At 40.7% G+C, this 16,056-nt stretch overlaps 1 protein-coding gene across 7 annotated transcripts in view; it reads right to left on the reverse strand.

Annotated features, from left to right (window-relative positions):
* Nucleotides 1–902: 902 nt before the first annotated feature.
* The window catches only part of relch (RAB11 binding and LisH domain, coiled-coil and HEAT repeat containing), a 34,675-nt gene continuing 19,521 nt past the window's right edge, over nt 903–16,056 (reverse strand). For 3 of the 7 annotated variants that reach the window (XM_056434314.1, XM_056434315.1, XM_056434312.1), the window contains 11 exons: nt 15,739–15,787; nt 15,151–15,230; nt 14,632–14,738; nt 11,751–11,850; nt 10,202–10,284; nt 8,008–8,071; nt 7,757–7,895; nt 7,530–7,646; nt 4,552–4,640; nt 3,872–3,942; nt 903–2,187 (listed from right to left, as the gene is read on the reverse strand). In XM_056434314.1, coding sequence (XP_056290289.1) covers nt 2,067–2,187; nt 3,872–3,942; nt 4,552–4,640; nt 7,530–7,646; nt 7,757–7,895; nt 8,008–8,071; nt 10,202–10,284; nt 11,751–11,850; nt 14,632–14,738; nt 15,151–15,230; nt 15,739–15,787 — 1,020 coding nt within the window. In that variant the 3' untranslated portion in view covers nt 903–2,066. Of the gene's footprint in view, nt 2,188–3,871; nt 3,943–4,551; nt 4,641–7,529; nt 7,647–7,756; nt 7,896–8,007; nt 8,072–9,409; nt 9,493–10,201; nt 10,285–11,750; nt 11,851–14,631; nt 14,739–15,150; nt 15,231–15,738; nt 15,788–16,056 lie in introns of those variants that run through there. The other 4 variants (XM_056434316.1, XM_056434313.1, XR_008834100.1 and 1 more) reach the window with 3 other exon arrangements.

Genomic DNA, 16,056 nt, shown 5'->3' on the forward strand with positions numbered 1-16,056 from the left:
TGCAGCAATAAAGTGTCAGGAGAATTTTCATGGACGCACACATACCCACCGTGAGAAAGCCAAGGGGAGAGGGTTGTTTTGACACAAAGAACAAAGCTGCTCACTAGAAATTAAAATCACACACCAGGCATCTCTCTGCAGTTACATATCTGCAGACAGACACAGGCACGCCTACAAAGTTCCACCCTGTCGCGTATCTATTATTTGTCCACCTGGCACGTTATCAGTGACTATGGTTGAATATTAGCCTGGAAATGCAAATTCTGTTTTTTTTTTTTATCAAGAGAGGATCATTCACTCACATAAAGTTCAACCAATAAATGAGTGCCACTCCACAATGCCCTGCTTGACCCACGTCGATTTTCAACATTTGTAAATGTACTGCTTTCCACTACACGTCAGTCAGAAGGGTCTAAAATATGTTTTTATGGACTATAGCATTGACATGGCAACCACATATTCTGCTACTCAATGTCAAAGAATAAATACAAAATAAAGATGGATTTTGCTTTAATGGCCCCTTTTGAATTCCCGTGGTGACCTTCTGACGTCCACACATCGTTGACTGAGATCAGTCGCATGTTTTTGATGATGTAGGTCAAAGTTAACCACGTTAATTTAAGAGATAGTGCAATCTTGACGGCAGATGTGAGCTTTTACTTTGGTTCTTATTTGCAGTGGGAATGTCCCATAAGATGGACTTTGGTTTGTTGTACCAAGCAGACAATAGACCACATCAAAGGGTTGGTTGTGAGGGGCAGGGACAGCAAGTGTGTTTGTCTGTGAAATGTTTTACAGCCTCCCACACCTGTCCACACTCAGTTCCATGAGCCATAATCCAAATTTGGGACACCAAGAAGTGTAAAAGCATGCCGACATTCAGTGAAGCCTCCAGAGGCATATTTAAGTACACAACTGAACATCTTTTATTACACCATGACACCGATTTCAAATATACATAAGAGTACCATCCTCTCCAGTACAGTGTAGGATAGTCATTTCTGATAGAGCATATCTAAAAAGAACAAAAATAGAACCAAATAACCACTTTAGAAAATGAAAAAATAAGTACAGTTATCTGAGACACTGCAACACAGAGACACGATGCAACGGACAGAGGGAACAACTATCAGCAGTGTTCTCTTCGCCTTCACATTGCCAAAACGGATAAACTACAAATTAATCCATTAACAGTAGTGATAATGTTCATCAGGTATAGGACGCTGAATTAAAACAAATTATATATATATATATATATAGACAGACAATATCAAAGAACAAAATAGGAAGGTGAAGTGCAAATTTCTTTGGAAGTTTGAATAGTTTCTTTTCCATTAAGACATAAATAAGTTATAAAATACAAGCTGTCAAAAAAACAAAAACAAAACAGTGACAGACTTTGAAGAAATAAAGGCGAGACAATTTATTCATAGCTTCAAGTATGCAATACCTCCGAGAGCCGTACACACACACTGTACAAGGCATTCTTAACAGAGCCATTAGTCGTCTTTCAGTACAATAAAACTATAATAAATGCATGTTTATGCATCTATTGTACAACCCTTTGCTCCAAGGTGGGGTTTGAAAATCTAAATGACATCCAGCAGGCGGTGCTCAGAGTTTTGTTTCCAAATGACGAGTGAAGCTCTTCTGACACAAGAAGTACGCACGGAAATCAAATGAAATCTTGCGATACTTTAAGTCCCTTGTTATCACTCGGGGTGCAGCTCAACACGGTTCAGTGTCTTCCTCTCTCTCCCCTCGTTCTCAAATGACAATGTTGACGACACCGATTCACAAAAGCAATCCATTGTCCTCGACAAAGCTTTGATAAAACCTCAACTTTCACTGCTAAAAAAACATTGCTTTTCACCTTAAAAGAACACGGAGTCGTTGCTGCACTGGAGCTTTTAAATCAATTGCACTGTCAGCAAACCTTCATATCTTGAAACTGAACTACATTACACACGGTTTCCTTCTACTTGAGGCCGAAACCATCGCTTTTTCCAGTAGAAGGAAATGCTCCGAAAGACAGCAGGGGATTGTCAGTGAGCTGCAGTCGTCGATCACTTCTTTCTCTGGAAGACGTTTGCCAGCATGGCGCCAGAGGTGGTGAGCTGACCCATCTTGCTCAGGAACTTGGTCTTGGCATCTTCACCCACCAAACTGGAGGCGATGGAGGTGGCGCTATGGGCAAAGGAAAAAAGGGCATGCAGGTTGAATCTGGTCACGATGAAGCGACAAGCTAAACTCTGTTTTATTTACATATATTGTGACGAGCTTGGACAAAACAGGGACAAGCCTGAGGCCGTCACCATACGGAGCGAAGAACCTTCACTTTTAAACGGCGAATGCCGTGTGCCAATACAGCCACTCCTGATTTTTACAGTCTAACGGCTCCAGAAGTTCCTCTTTTGAGTTATCTGGGATTCAGACAATTGAGCGGTTAAACACGGCCCTTCTGTTGAGCAATGCAGCAGCTTGGCAAACATCGTATCTTAACACCATCCCCAAACTTAAGCTAATTACTTTAAGGAGTCCGTTGACTGGTGAGCACCATCTCATAACTTTTAGATTAGAACAACTAAACTATTTTTTTATCAAAATGGCTCATATCAGCAATCTGTTAGTAAACTGTTGTACGCATCACATCACTTGTTCTACATACAGTATATATATATATATACACAGGACTGTCTCAGAAAATTAGAATATTGTGATGAAGTTCTTTATTTTCAAATTAATTAAAAAAAAAAAAAAATATATTCATTACAATTCAACTGAAAATAAAAATGCCTTATTGCAATTTATTTTATTTTTGATTATGGCTTACATTACAAAAAAACTCAGAAAACTCATTATCCTATCTAATATAATGAAAAAGTATAATTAAAAATATATTAAACAAATCACTCAATCACTTAGCAAACCAAAACACCTGCAAGGGTTTCCTGGTTTCTGACAAACACTCAACACTTATGTTATATTTTTTTTTTTTTAAAGGAAATATTATATTAAATAAGGAGATAGATTTTTTTAGAGTTTTAGCTAAACCATAATCAATCAGCAATAAATCAGAAAGGCTTGCAATAATATTTGCTCAGATTTGTAATGATGACATAGATTTCATTTTTTTTTTTTTTTTTGCATTACAAATAAAAACTATCACTATATAGAGGACTTAATAGAAATGTAATATACCTTTCGGAAAGAAATGTGCATGTGAAATGTAGCAAAGTATTAAACCATTGTTATGGGATGCCACTTTATAAAATAAGTAAATGGGGAGAAGGAAGTTCTAAAAGGTCAAAACTACTGGAAAGACACAAGCTGAAAATATAGTATGAGAAGCCGAAGAAAGACTTAAAGAGATTTTAACCTCAGAATGTTTTGGGGGAACACAACAAAAACTGAGCATATGTGCAGAGAGACAAGTACACATATGCACACTTCTTTCATCCATATGTGCACACTCTCCATGATCCCCAAACACATGTGAACAAGATGGGGGGAACAGCATTTAAAAAGACACCCACAGTTTGGCCAGTTTCCCAGCTCTCTTCGCTTTCCCCAAACAACTCCTTGTATGTTTCTGCTCTCTCTCCGTGTGTGAAGATACCCACATAATTAGTGTGGTTCAAAACTCTTAAGTGGTCTGCTCTCTCCTGAGAAAATATACGAGCAATTCAGGTCCAGACCCAACACTATTAAGTGACCCCTCCCCTCACAGTTGGACTACTTCTTCCCCCCTCCAAATACCTCCTAATAACCACTTTAAAGCCATCCCTTGTTGCCGTCCCGGCCTCACTTGCAATAACATCCAATATTTAGAAGACGTGATCGTGTGAATGGGACTGATTGTTTGTCTCACCCTTGTGCGTCAGCCATTCCTCGGTTTTCCACCTTGATCTCACACTCTTTGATCATAGAACTGAGAATAACCTGTGGCGGACACAACAAAGACACATGAGATGTCATTGAGAAACCTGAATGATTCAATCAAATATTTGTTGTTGTTGCAAATCCATCGATACAATACTTGCAAAGAGCATGCGGTTAACCACTGGAGTGACACAAGACAGGTGGCGTATAGTCTAATTATGTTCCAACATCACTGAATAAAAACGTGTTATGCATTTGTTTGAATGTTTTATTGCATGGAAGTTCCACTTTGGAAAATAATTCCTGTCTTGGTATCTGGTATGCAGACCTGACAGACAGAGCGGATGTGGACGCAGGGAAAAAATAAAATCAGCTGATCATTAGTCACCTTGGGGAAATGCTCACATGAAATGCTACGCTTGAGATTTGGAGACACAAATAAAAATGGCAGTGTGTGTGTGTGAGAAAGAGGTGAAGAGTCAGACTGTCTGTCTTCACCAACAGTATGTAAGATCTTCTGAGAAAAACACACAGAAAGAAGGAGACTCTCTGGTCCAGTGGGACGACCTATACACACACACACATGCATGCATTGTGAGCATAGGAGGCAGTGTCTCAATATGTGTGTGTGAAAATCCCCCCACCCCTCCCCCAGGAGTGCCTGCGAACCTCGTGCTCAGGCGAGAGCTGCTCCATGTCGGCGCGGAGACACCTGAGGCCAGGCAGGAAGTGGTTGACCATCACCTCCTCGGAAATGACTGCACAGGAAGTTAAGGACGGGAATGATCCAAAGCACCTTGCAGCACCACGAATGAGTACATTACTATTCATACAGTAGAAATCACTTTCGCGGCTCCCATGCCGGTTTCGGAGATGTGGGTGTTCACTTTAAAATGGAGTAATCTGGAAACAAAGAATGAAAAAAAGGAGAGCAAAACCAACCGTATTCTTGTTTTTCTGACTACATGTAGAGGCATAGACATTTAAAAGCGAGTGTTTTCAGAGCCAAGATGTTAGAAACACTATTTGGATAGTGCTGCCAGGCCTTTCCAGATGAATAGAGTATACTTGGGACTATTCAAAATAACAGTGAATAAAAGCACTATTTAAAAAAATAAAAAAATGTTTCCTTTGATTGTACACGCATATGCAGGGTTTTTCCTGCATAGAGAAAATTTGGGCGCGCGCCTAAGCCGTTTTCCCGAGCGCCTAAAAAGTCCGCGATGAAAAAAAACAAACAAAAAAAAACTGTGTTCATCACGTGCATGTCAGCGAATATGTTCTCAATAGTATGTTTCAAAGAGGCTACAGCCGAACCCTCGTTCTGTTTTGATTAATAGTAATCGAGTTGATAAGTGTGTCTTCTTGTCTGATCAATATGCAACTGTGAGGTGCGCGAATGGACAGAGCGGCCAGCTGCTGATCACTCAACAGCCCGACGTGCACGAATACACCTGGACTATTGTCAATAGGGATGCACCGATCTGATCGGCCGATATTCCCATTATCGGTTTTGATCGGCGTTCTCAAACGGCCAATCAAACTTGGCCGATCAGATGACGTAAAATCAGCGAGAACAACTATCAGAGACGTTACAATCGCGGCGCATCGCAACGGAGACGATGCGCCCGGCGAGGGCCGGCAGAGGTCAGAGGTCAACGAGGGGATCCTCACCACCGAGCGGCGTCCCCGTCCCCCGAGTTGAATTTCTGGGTCAACTCAGCCGACTCTCACATGTCTGAGCCCCTATAGACTGATGTTGACGGTAAACGCATTCGATCGGGAGCGCGCAAGGGTTTTGATAAAGTTAGCGGAAGGATTTAAGTGACAACATCCGGTTTTGCAAAGTTAGCGGAAAGAACCACGTGAAACAACATCCGTTTTTCAAAATAAGATGTCGACAAATCATACACTAACATATACAAGTAAACAATGAACTGATTTAGTATCTTTATAGATCGTTTCTGAGATTTAGCTTAAATTATGCTAACATTAAAACATTTTTACTGTACCAAGGAAGAGTTTATAAAAATAAGTCAGACTTTTGTATGTTAAAAAAAGTCCTGTATATAGATTTTCCCAAGAGTTCCATGAAATGAATAATGCAGACGTGTTCCATGCATATCTGAAATCCCCTATAATAGCAATCAAACAATTTTTATGTATCAATTAGGACATTTTTCAAAGTAAAAGTCCTAAATGTTTAAAGAAATCGTTAATTTCTTTAATGTTTGAGGTGCTTTATATATGTATTTCCTCATATTCCTAGGCAATAATGCTACACAATTAATAGAATGCTTCAATCAACACCGTGATCTGTTTTATCGGATCGGCATACTGATTTCAGTGATCGGCACCAAAAAACCTGATCGGTGCATCTCTAATTGTCAATCTATTAGCCTATCTATTTTCGCAAAATGATTTCCTCAAGCATTGCCTCCATTATTTATGGAAAAAGAAAAAAAAAACATAGATGTCTGCTAATTACGTTGACATGGCAATACAGACCGTGCGCGCGCAGCGCGCCAAAACAATTTTTGGGGAGCACCGAAGACCCATTTTGACCCAGGAAAAACCCTGATATGTATTGCTATACCACATTATGTTGACACAAACATAGATTTAAGCACACTACTACTTTGTCCAGGACTGTATAAGTTATGCCACCTGTCATTTGACAGTTTAACTTTCTGGGACACAGAGTGAACAAATCTATATTTTTAGAGATGGGAATGTACAATTTCAGAGCTGTCACACTGATTACACGAGAAGTGCAGTGGGAGGTAAAGCCTCTGAGGTTAGGCCTATACCTCCTGGACACTACTGCACTGCACAATAACAGCCTGACAAAGATCCACAGGAATGAACCTCAGACCAGCTGCACTCTGTGTGTGTGTGTGTGTGTGTGTGTGTGTGTGTGTGTGTGTGTGTGTGTGTGTGTGTGTGTGTGTGAGTTGCACCTAGGTTGTGGTTGACAGAAGAAGTAGAGGAGAGGGATGGAAAAAAAGAGTGTGAAAGAAGAAATAGTAAGAGAGGAAACAATCACAGAAGAGAAAGGCGGCAGAGCAGAGGTAGAGTAGACGTGAGTCCCATCTTGGGAACTGTTAATAACAATCGGAGTTGATGCTCAGCCCTTCCCTCATCACGCTCTCTCTCTCTCTCTCTCTCTCTCTCTCATCCTTTCCTTTGCTTAACCAACCCTGTAATTACTCCAGCCCCAAAATGGAGGCAGTTTATTTTCCCTTTCTCCTTCTGCCAAATGACAGGCAGACTCTGCCAACACACACACACTGAACCACACACACACACACACTGAACCACACAGTTCAGCCGGCCCATCCAGGAGCACATCTAACCAGTGCTGCTAGCATTTGGCCCGGTATTCCAACAACCTTCCCACTGACTCACTGTTACAATAGCAAACCCTGAACTAGAGCCAACCTTGACACGGACTTCGAGTAAATCCTTTGGAAATACATACAGGGCAGTGCGCTGACCTTTTGGAAGACGTGAACTGAATTGCACATTGTTACCCTTAAGGTTCTTAAGTTACCTGGCTGTATTATAGCTGTAATCTGGACAATAAATAAAAGTAGATCCAAGCTGACCAGTGTCTGGCACATCTAGTCTGACCTCTGGAAGGATACAGCAGCAGGAGAGGGCGCTGTAGGCCTCAAACAGCTGGGTGGCAACGTCAATCCTCTTGCTCTCCACCGTCTGGCTGTTGTTAGCCAGCGCCAGCTTCTGAAGATGTGGCAACACGACTAGAGGAATTTACAGACATAAAGTGAGTTCACATGAAGAGCAGCAGCAACGTCAAAACAAAACAAACTCATTTGACATGGTTGGCGATTGGAAATTGTCTTTCACATACACTCATCTCTAAAGCGCGGCTCTGCGTTGGGTCCAACTCTTCCAAAGGTCCTGATGATCTCCATGTGCAAAGAGTGCTGATCTTGGTACTGCGGGTCTTCCAGGAAGGATGCCAGCTGCATTTTAACACGCTCCAGCAGCTACACACACGCACACAAACTACGTTCAAACATGTTTCATAATGGTTTGCGCAACTATTATTCAATCAAATTCATAGTCAGCATCTTAGAAAGTGTGAAGAAAGTGTCCTACCTCTTTTTGTGTGACGGTCTCCATGATGGTCCCAAAGGCCGGTATAGTTGATATCCTCACTGAGCTAAATGCAGCAGGAGCGCAAGACAACAGTTTGACCATTCATAGTCACTGGAATCACCACATTAGGTATTCTCCCATTGAATCATCAGATCTTTGGATTTAACCACAACTTAGACGGCCTCAGGTCAGGCCATTTGGAGCTATTTTCAGATCGTTCCAAATAATGGAGTCAAATATACTGGAATTATTATCTCTCTGCATATTTATTATTACAATAACCAGTAGGCATTTATTCTAAACCACAAAGAAGTGTGACTACTTTGGTTTAGACATGTTCAAGGTTTATCACACTATAGTGATGGCCACTAGCAGCTCCCCAGTGATGAGGGAGGTGTTTGCACACACAGTTGATTGCCAGTTTAACAGCTAAAAGCTTTGTTGATCTAGTACCTTTGGATATGACTGGGCAGTTTTAACGATGACCATCTGCTACTAATGACCTATTAAGATCAGTTATTTTCTTTCTCCCTCGTATTGAATTCCTCTGTAACATGAAACTTGCTAAACATTGCATATACCTTTGTTTTTTTTAGGGTATCATTTAATTTCCAACAGTCGTAAAAAATTTGATAAAACATAATAATGCGGAATAATAATAATATCTGAAAATACTCAATGACTATAATGTACTGTGATAAGCAAGATTAATTGGGTGCTGTTAGATAATCATACCACTGTCAGCAGGAGCTGTAAAGAGATACACTCGAGTCATCTTGGACTCGGAATATATGAGAATTGTCAAAAATGAAGAGATACATGTTGAATCTATAAGTTGGGTCAAGTGTGCCGCCATTAGCATGTGCATTTAAATACAGACAATGAAGAGTTGAGAAGGGCTGCATTCCAACAGTGTCGCCACTAATTTCTTGTCTAATCAAACATGTGAGCTGGAGGCACGCTGGCACCCCCAAAACATATTTTGAGCTTGTAGGAGAGCTTGAATAACTGTCATGGCATGGCATGCTTACACAGCAATGGAAAGGACACATGTGTGTTAATAGATCGAACTTGGGGAGATTTTAGTACTCATCCAACTTAAAATGTTTAGCCCATCATTGTGGCTCCAGATCTGGGGCTAATTGAAGACAGGATACAGGAAGAGAGACAATTTACTTCAGGCTCCAACATCCTCTTCCACTGAATGTTTGTGGTGGTTAAATAATCTGCCACTGGTGTACTTCAGATGTACTTAGGGGTTTTGTCATCACAAGGGCTCTTCTTTTCTTTTCTTGCCTATTCGAGCTCAGCGAAACAAAGGGAGGACACTGCGACTCTGTAAGGATGCAGCCCACAACATGACAACGTTTACAGAGAGGTTTTCTTGTGTCGATTGACTCACAATTCAGGCCCACTGCACAGAGTTATAAGGGCCGGAGCCGCACGACGATCTACTAATGCTTCACTCATGCCTCGGAGAACCAACTGCAAACCCACCACACAGCATGATGAGAGAGAGGGAGAGGCAGGGTGGGAGGAGACAGAGACAGTAGGGAGGGGAGGAAAGATAGAGGGTGGGAGGAGAGAGAGGTAAAGTAAAGATGTAAAGATAGAAGGGATGATATTGGAGGGAGAGAGAGAGGGAGAGAGGATACAACTGCAAAAGTAGGGGCGAAGATAACCAACCAGTAGCTGACAGATTGGTCGGGAGGAGGGGCTCTGCTTAAACGGAGTACGGTGGGGAGGAAGATGGGAGGGTCACAGATGAGCATGCTGGAACTGTGCAATTGCTGCATGCAGACAATGTGCACTCACATCTGGACAAGTTAGAGTTGCAGACTGATGACGTGATGAGAACTGGCGTGGGTACGAGTTGCAGATTGATGATGCGCATATGCAGAGGGTTAGTGTAGACAGCGGTCGGTCTGAGCCCGAACCAACACAGGAACAACTCCACACAACAACAAAACCTATGCCATTCAAAAGGAGTATTCAAAATGGGCACCGGTGGAATCTGAAATTGTAAAATGTATATCGAATCAAGTATTTATCAAATGAGGTGTCTCGAGAAATTCTTTGTGTGCTGGATTTGCTCCTGGCAGGTACAGGCTTGTTTCAGTGCGATAGTTCTCAGGCGGCGAAGAGAAGGGGGGAGAGACGCGGCGCGGTTTGTTGTTGTTGTTGTTCCACTTACATTTCAGGGTCGGAGGACAGTGTGATGAGAGCCGGCACCACTCTCTGAGCTACCAGCGTCTCATTCACCCCCTTCACCAGCAGCTGATCCGATTGGACAGAACCAGCCGAGATGTCACAGAGGTGGGCGGGGCATTGGGACAAGAGCGAGCAACACCGCCAATAGATAGAGAGGAAAAAAAAGGGGGAAAAAAGAAGCAAAAAAGAAAAGGGGAGGGTAAAAGAAACACAAAAAAGATAGGAAGAAAGTGATATACTATGACAAGAACCATAGCTGCAAGGCACGGAACGGCACTGCATATATCAAGCAAGTGTGTGCCCACACGCACACATACACACACAATCACACTTACGCAAACAAACACACACACTCACACGCACACTCACACACGCATGTATGCAGAAGGAATGGCAAAGCCAACATAGCTAAACTGCACAAATACCTTTACAGTATGGTGAGCATAAAGCTGTGGGCTCTTTACACAGACTCCAGGTCAGATTATTATTTAATTCAGGTCAAATTGATAAAAACTGATGAAAGTAAACAAATCTGATCTGGGATCTGTGGGAGAGGTCCAAATAGCAACCCACAGTTTCGGCAATGGTGGACAGCTAGTCACTATGGAATGGTGACAGTAGGGTGTGTTGGGAAAGGGCAGGTACCTCACAAAATAGCAGGGAGGGAGGGGGGGGGATATGAATACAGCCTACCACTCCTCCTCGCCCAAGTTTAGAATCAACACAGGCCTGATCGACTGCTATACCTAGACCCTCATTCCAATATTTGACCTAAAGTGTGCACAGATCCCAACGAACTGGGAGACGTGATTTGTTACGGTTGTTTAGGCCAGGACTTCTGCCTTGGGAACCTGGCCAGGTCAAAAACAGGGAAACAGTCGCCTTCCTTAAGAAGTATGATATTTCAATCATTCCTGAAATACAACAATATTCATGAGAAAACATTTCTGATTAAATTACTCTTTCCAGCAACATTGAAAAGGAACAGACCTTGAAGTCTTTAGACTTTAATTTGAGGTTGCAGATATTTTTGTAGTCTGCTGTGAGACCAATGCACAGTGACAGGTCTGTTAACTCTAGGAGGGTCGAGGTATACAGTTGGAATCAGGGCGCTTTGAACTTAGAGAAGTCATATTTCACACTCATAAGACACAGTAGCTAAATATTAAATGCATGTTAAAACAGCAGCAATAGCAAGCACATGTACAGCAAATATGTAAGCATACATAAAGTATCTACGATGTAGGACTGCAAAATTAGTTTGGACTGAAATTTAGCTTAATAATCAGTACATACGATTTAATTTAAAATGTATTGTTTATTATAATAGAAAAAATTAAGCCGTAACAGGATAATAACATATAGTCAACACATTAATGTGAATGACCATTTTATATGTATATAAATGTATAAATAAATAAATAAATATATATAAATATAAACACACCAAAAAAAATTGGTAAAATTAATGTTAAAAATCTGATAAATAATCCAGATATCTGACATTATGTGTGTGTGTGTGTCTTTTCTACCTCAAACATCCGTGCTGCAGTACACCGGACCAGAGCAGAGGTATGGACTACCCCATACCACAGAACAGTGAGCAGCAATTCATGGTACACCGGGTTGGCACTGAAAAGAGAGCATGAGATAAATACTGGGTAATATTGTGGCAGCTGTCAACCAAAAAACGATCACACTGTGGGGTAGTTTGTTTTACACACACTGAACAACTCCACAGTCAGTGGGTCAGTGGTTCTTTCAAATCAGAGGATCGGCGGATCGATCCCCGGCTAGCCCAAGTTGATGTGTCCTTGAGCAAGACACTTGGCCCCGAATGGCTCCCCGTAGCTGCGTCTACGCTGTATGATTGTAAGTCGCTTTGGATAAAAGAGTCAGCTAAATGAAATGTAATGTAATTAGACTACAGAAGAAAGTGTATGTCGATGCAAGAGCTTTTTGTTTTATGAAAAGAAAGAAACATAAGCAAAGTAAATACAAATGCAACCTTGTAAATCTGCTGATGTTATGACATTTTCATTACCTGGACCATTGTGAAAAAAGTTTGGAATCAAATCATGTTTCTTACTCCCATTATATTCATTCAAATTTGAAAAGCAGTTCTAGTACTCAAGCATGTTACCATTTTAACTAGTATTGTTTGAAATAATCTGTGATAGTGTTCATTAAACCTCTCCTGAAGAAGCCCACTCTGGATCCAGAGGTATTGGCTAACTACAGACCGATCTCTAACCTCCCCTTCCTCTCCAAGATCCTTGAAAAGTCGCCAAAAATCAGTTGTCCTTTCTTTCATATATATAGTTTGTTGAAATTTCAAAATCAGATTTTAGAAAACACACCACCACAGCACGAGGCTGGTGAAAAAAAAAATGAAATGACCTCTTAATGGCAAGAGATAAAGGACTCCTCTCTGTCTGTTAGACCTTCTTGTTAGATTCCTTAGATTGACCATCATACATCATGACACAGACTGGAGCAGACAGTGCGCAGCATTTTGGCATTCACACATTTTTTATTTCTCTGTTATCTCGATTTATCAGTGTATCTGTAAACGATATTTGTTGCGCCACCATCGTTACCCCACCACAGAATCTCACCACGGAGTTCCACAAGGTTTTATTTACCTTATTTTTTTTATTTATTTTCCTTTTGCATTCCTTATCAGAAAACACATTATGTACTCCATAAACTTTCATTGTTATGCAGACTATATAACCAACTATACCACCAGAAAAGAAAAACACAACCAAAAAAGCATAAACAAAAAACATAAAAACAATGACCATATGAAACTTCTTGATGTTAAACTCAGACAAAACGAACTCAAAGTAATTCCTCATTTAATACAGAGATCAATTATCTGGTGATGTGCCCTCTGTATTATTTGGTGACCTGGGCATTCAACACCACTCGTTGTCTTTGAAAATATCTTTCTGTAAAGCTTCTTTCTTGGACTCGTCCAAGTCAAAACCTTAATATTTCAAAATCATTCAAAAATCAGGCAAAAAATGCATCAAAAGAAAATCAAAAAAAAGAGAAAAAAAAATTGGTTCAGAAATTTTGGTACTGATTACTGATTACTGCAACTCCAACTTAAATCTCTTCAGCCCTCCAGTTGATCCATCCAGCTGCCAGTCCAGTTTCTCACTAAAACTAGATCAGAGATCTCATGTCTCCTGCATCACTAGCTCTCTAGAACTCCATCACTATCACCATCAAAAATCAATGCTCTCTTTTAAAATTCTTCTTAGCCTACAAAATCTTATCTTGTAATGCTCAAAGCCTTGATTGGTCCATTGGTGAGATATCTTACACTAAATGATCACTAAATCTTGCTCTACTAGACTGCTAACTAAGAGCCTAGAGTAAGTAAGTGTAGAGGCCTCTTTATAGTTTGGTTAGCAGGAGCCATGGGGTGGAAGGCAGACACAGTCACCTCGAGTAAGAGACACAGTCTCCTTCCTTCAAGACCAGACTTTTAAGAGGTGACTTTAGAGTTAGCCCTAGTCCAGGCTTTTGTTTTGACTATGCTTATAGCTTAGCCTGCTATGGGGCTCGGATGGTTTTTGCGCTTATACCTCTCCTCTTTTTTCTCCTCTTTTTTTCTCCTCCTTTCTTTCTTCATTCTCTATTTCTTTTTCTCTCAAAGGATGCTTTTTCCCGGAGACTTTCCATTACTCCCTCCATGGGACCCTATCATGACATCTGCTGACTCTCTGCTCTCTGTCTCGGCCTATCTCTGTCATTCCTGCACCTGCCTACGCCACTGTCCTGTGCCCTCCTCCCCACCCCCTCCCCCTGTCCATCCCACTGATCTCATGGAATGGATGCCCTCCCTGGAATCCATGTCACTGTATCGTCATATTCATTGAATGTTCATTAACTGTACACTATTTCATTAAATCATCATCTGTTGTATCTGTCCATCCTATCTGTCCTTCTCTCCTGCTCTCCTCCTCCAGGTTTCTTATTCCTTTTTTTTTCTTCCTCCTTTTTCCTTTTTTTTTCCTTTTTCCTGCTTTCTGAGGTTTTTGGGATGTTTTTTTGTTTAGGGATGTGATTATTCCGAGAATGTAAAGATTTGTAATTGCATTTGGAATTTGTTTGACAATAATGAATTGAATTAAATACATTTTCTAAAATTATCTAGCTTTTAGGACGGTCAGCATTGTTTTATTTCAATGATGTCATAGACATATTTGTGTGGTAATATTACATTATAAAAGGGGACCTTAAAATAAGTGTTATTTTTAATTCACGTTTTTTTCTCAATGAGCAGAAACAGTGTGTCCACACTTGGATAAAATGACAGTCCACTTTTGGAAATGTAGAGATGCATTTCTGTGCGTGCGTTTCCATGTGTGTGTGTGTGTGTGTGTATATCTCTCTCACCCTAGCTCTACAAAGGAGGCCTTCAAGCTGTCAAGAGGTGCATGGGACAGAGATAGGGTTGTCAAAACATCCTCCAGGAAACCCACCAACAACTTGCGATCCTCGTCCTTTACAGAAATAATAGAATGTTTATCAGTTACATCATTGAATCACACAAATATTAACATCTACATTTTGATATGAACACATGTGTGCACATTTCTCCAGATCAGTTTGAGCATTTTGGCACAGCAAAGATCTTTTGACACTTTCAACACAAGTTGAAATGGGCTGCTATATGAACATGCGTTATTGAAGTGTTAAAATAGAGAACATGTTGTCCACAGTGATTTGCAAGTGCAACATAACATGAACACAAAAATGTATGGTGGCTTGTATGTGTGGATTTTCCCTGGTTACAAAGAATAATTAACTAAAAAAAAGAATTGACATGATTGCATACGATTGATATCGCAACACCACCGCTCCTAAAATGAATGAACTTCAAGTCAGCTGCTGTTCGGCTGTGTATTTGCTTACCTGGTTATAACAAGTTAGCACTCCAGTGGCATAGATGGGGACTGTGGCTTTGGTGAGAATATCGTTCCCGTCTGAAGGATCTGACGTGAGGAAAAACAAAAAAGATATGAACTTTTCCCTGTGTACACAATTGTGGATCAAGTTTAAACACGATAATTTACTTAAACTCTACTACAGCTATTCATCATCTGTTTTTGCTCAATTAATCAGGAGAAATTAAAAATATAGGTAATGTACAGTCTATTACATTGTGCTCGCCATTTGACAACATGACTGTTTATGTAACAATGTGCCTACAGCATGCATTACTTTGTTTTGGTTTCAAAAGAACATTTCATAAATGGCCACAATACCAAAGTTTAATCACTTGGCAGCCAACTGAGACCACACTCCTCTTATAACGACAGAAACATGTCCGGGATAATTTAAAAAAGAGTAAGGCGGGGAACACCCATAACGGACTCCAAATAGCTTGTTTACATCAATTGCATCTGCGCCTGAACTCCACCTACCAACATTCTCTTGAGAGAGCTGAGAAAATCTTTCAACAAATGTTTGTGTAGGTTTAATCTGCAGTTCTACACTCACCAACATTTTCTTCAGATAGTAGGAGGATCTCTTGGAACTGTGGTTTAACCTGAACGAGGAAACAAAATGCCATCTGGATTTATAAATATAATTGACATTCACTTTTCAGTACTATTTCACAGTTGTACAGTTAACTCACATGGAGTTCAGAGAAAGGCCCAATGGTTACAACCACTGGACTTAGTCACTCATAGTGAACCCCTGATAAATACCATGTTCTCTATAAGCTCCTAAATAAAAAGGTAACTACAGATGTGTTTTAAATCAAATGCTCATTTGCACATTCATTATTCTCCAGATGTCTGACCCACATTACTG

The sequence above is a fragment of the Pseudoliparis swirei genome, chromosome 16, assembly GCF_029220125.1.
Source record: "Pseudoliparis swirei isolate HS2019 ecotype Mariana Trench chromosome 16, NWPU_hadal_v1, whole genome shotgun sequence".
In the NCBI taxonomy this organism is placed as follows: Eukaryota; Metazoa; Chordata; class Actinopteri; order Perciformes; family Liparidae; genus Pseudoliparis; species Pseudoliparis swirei.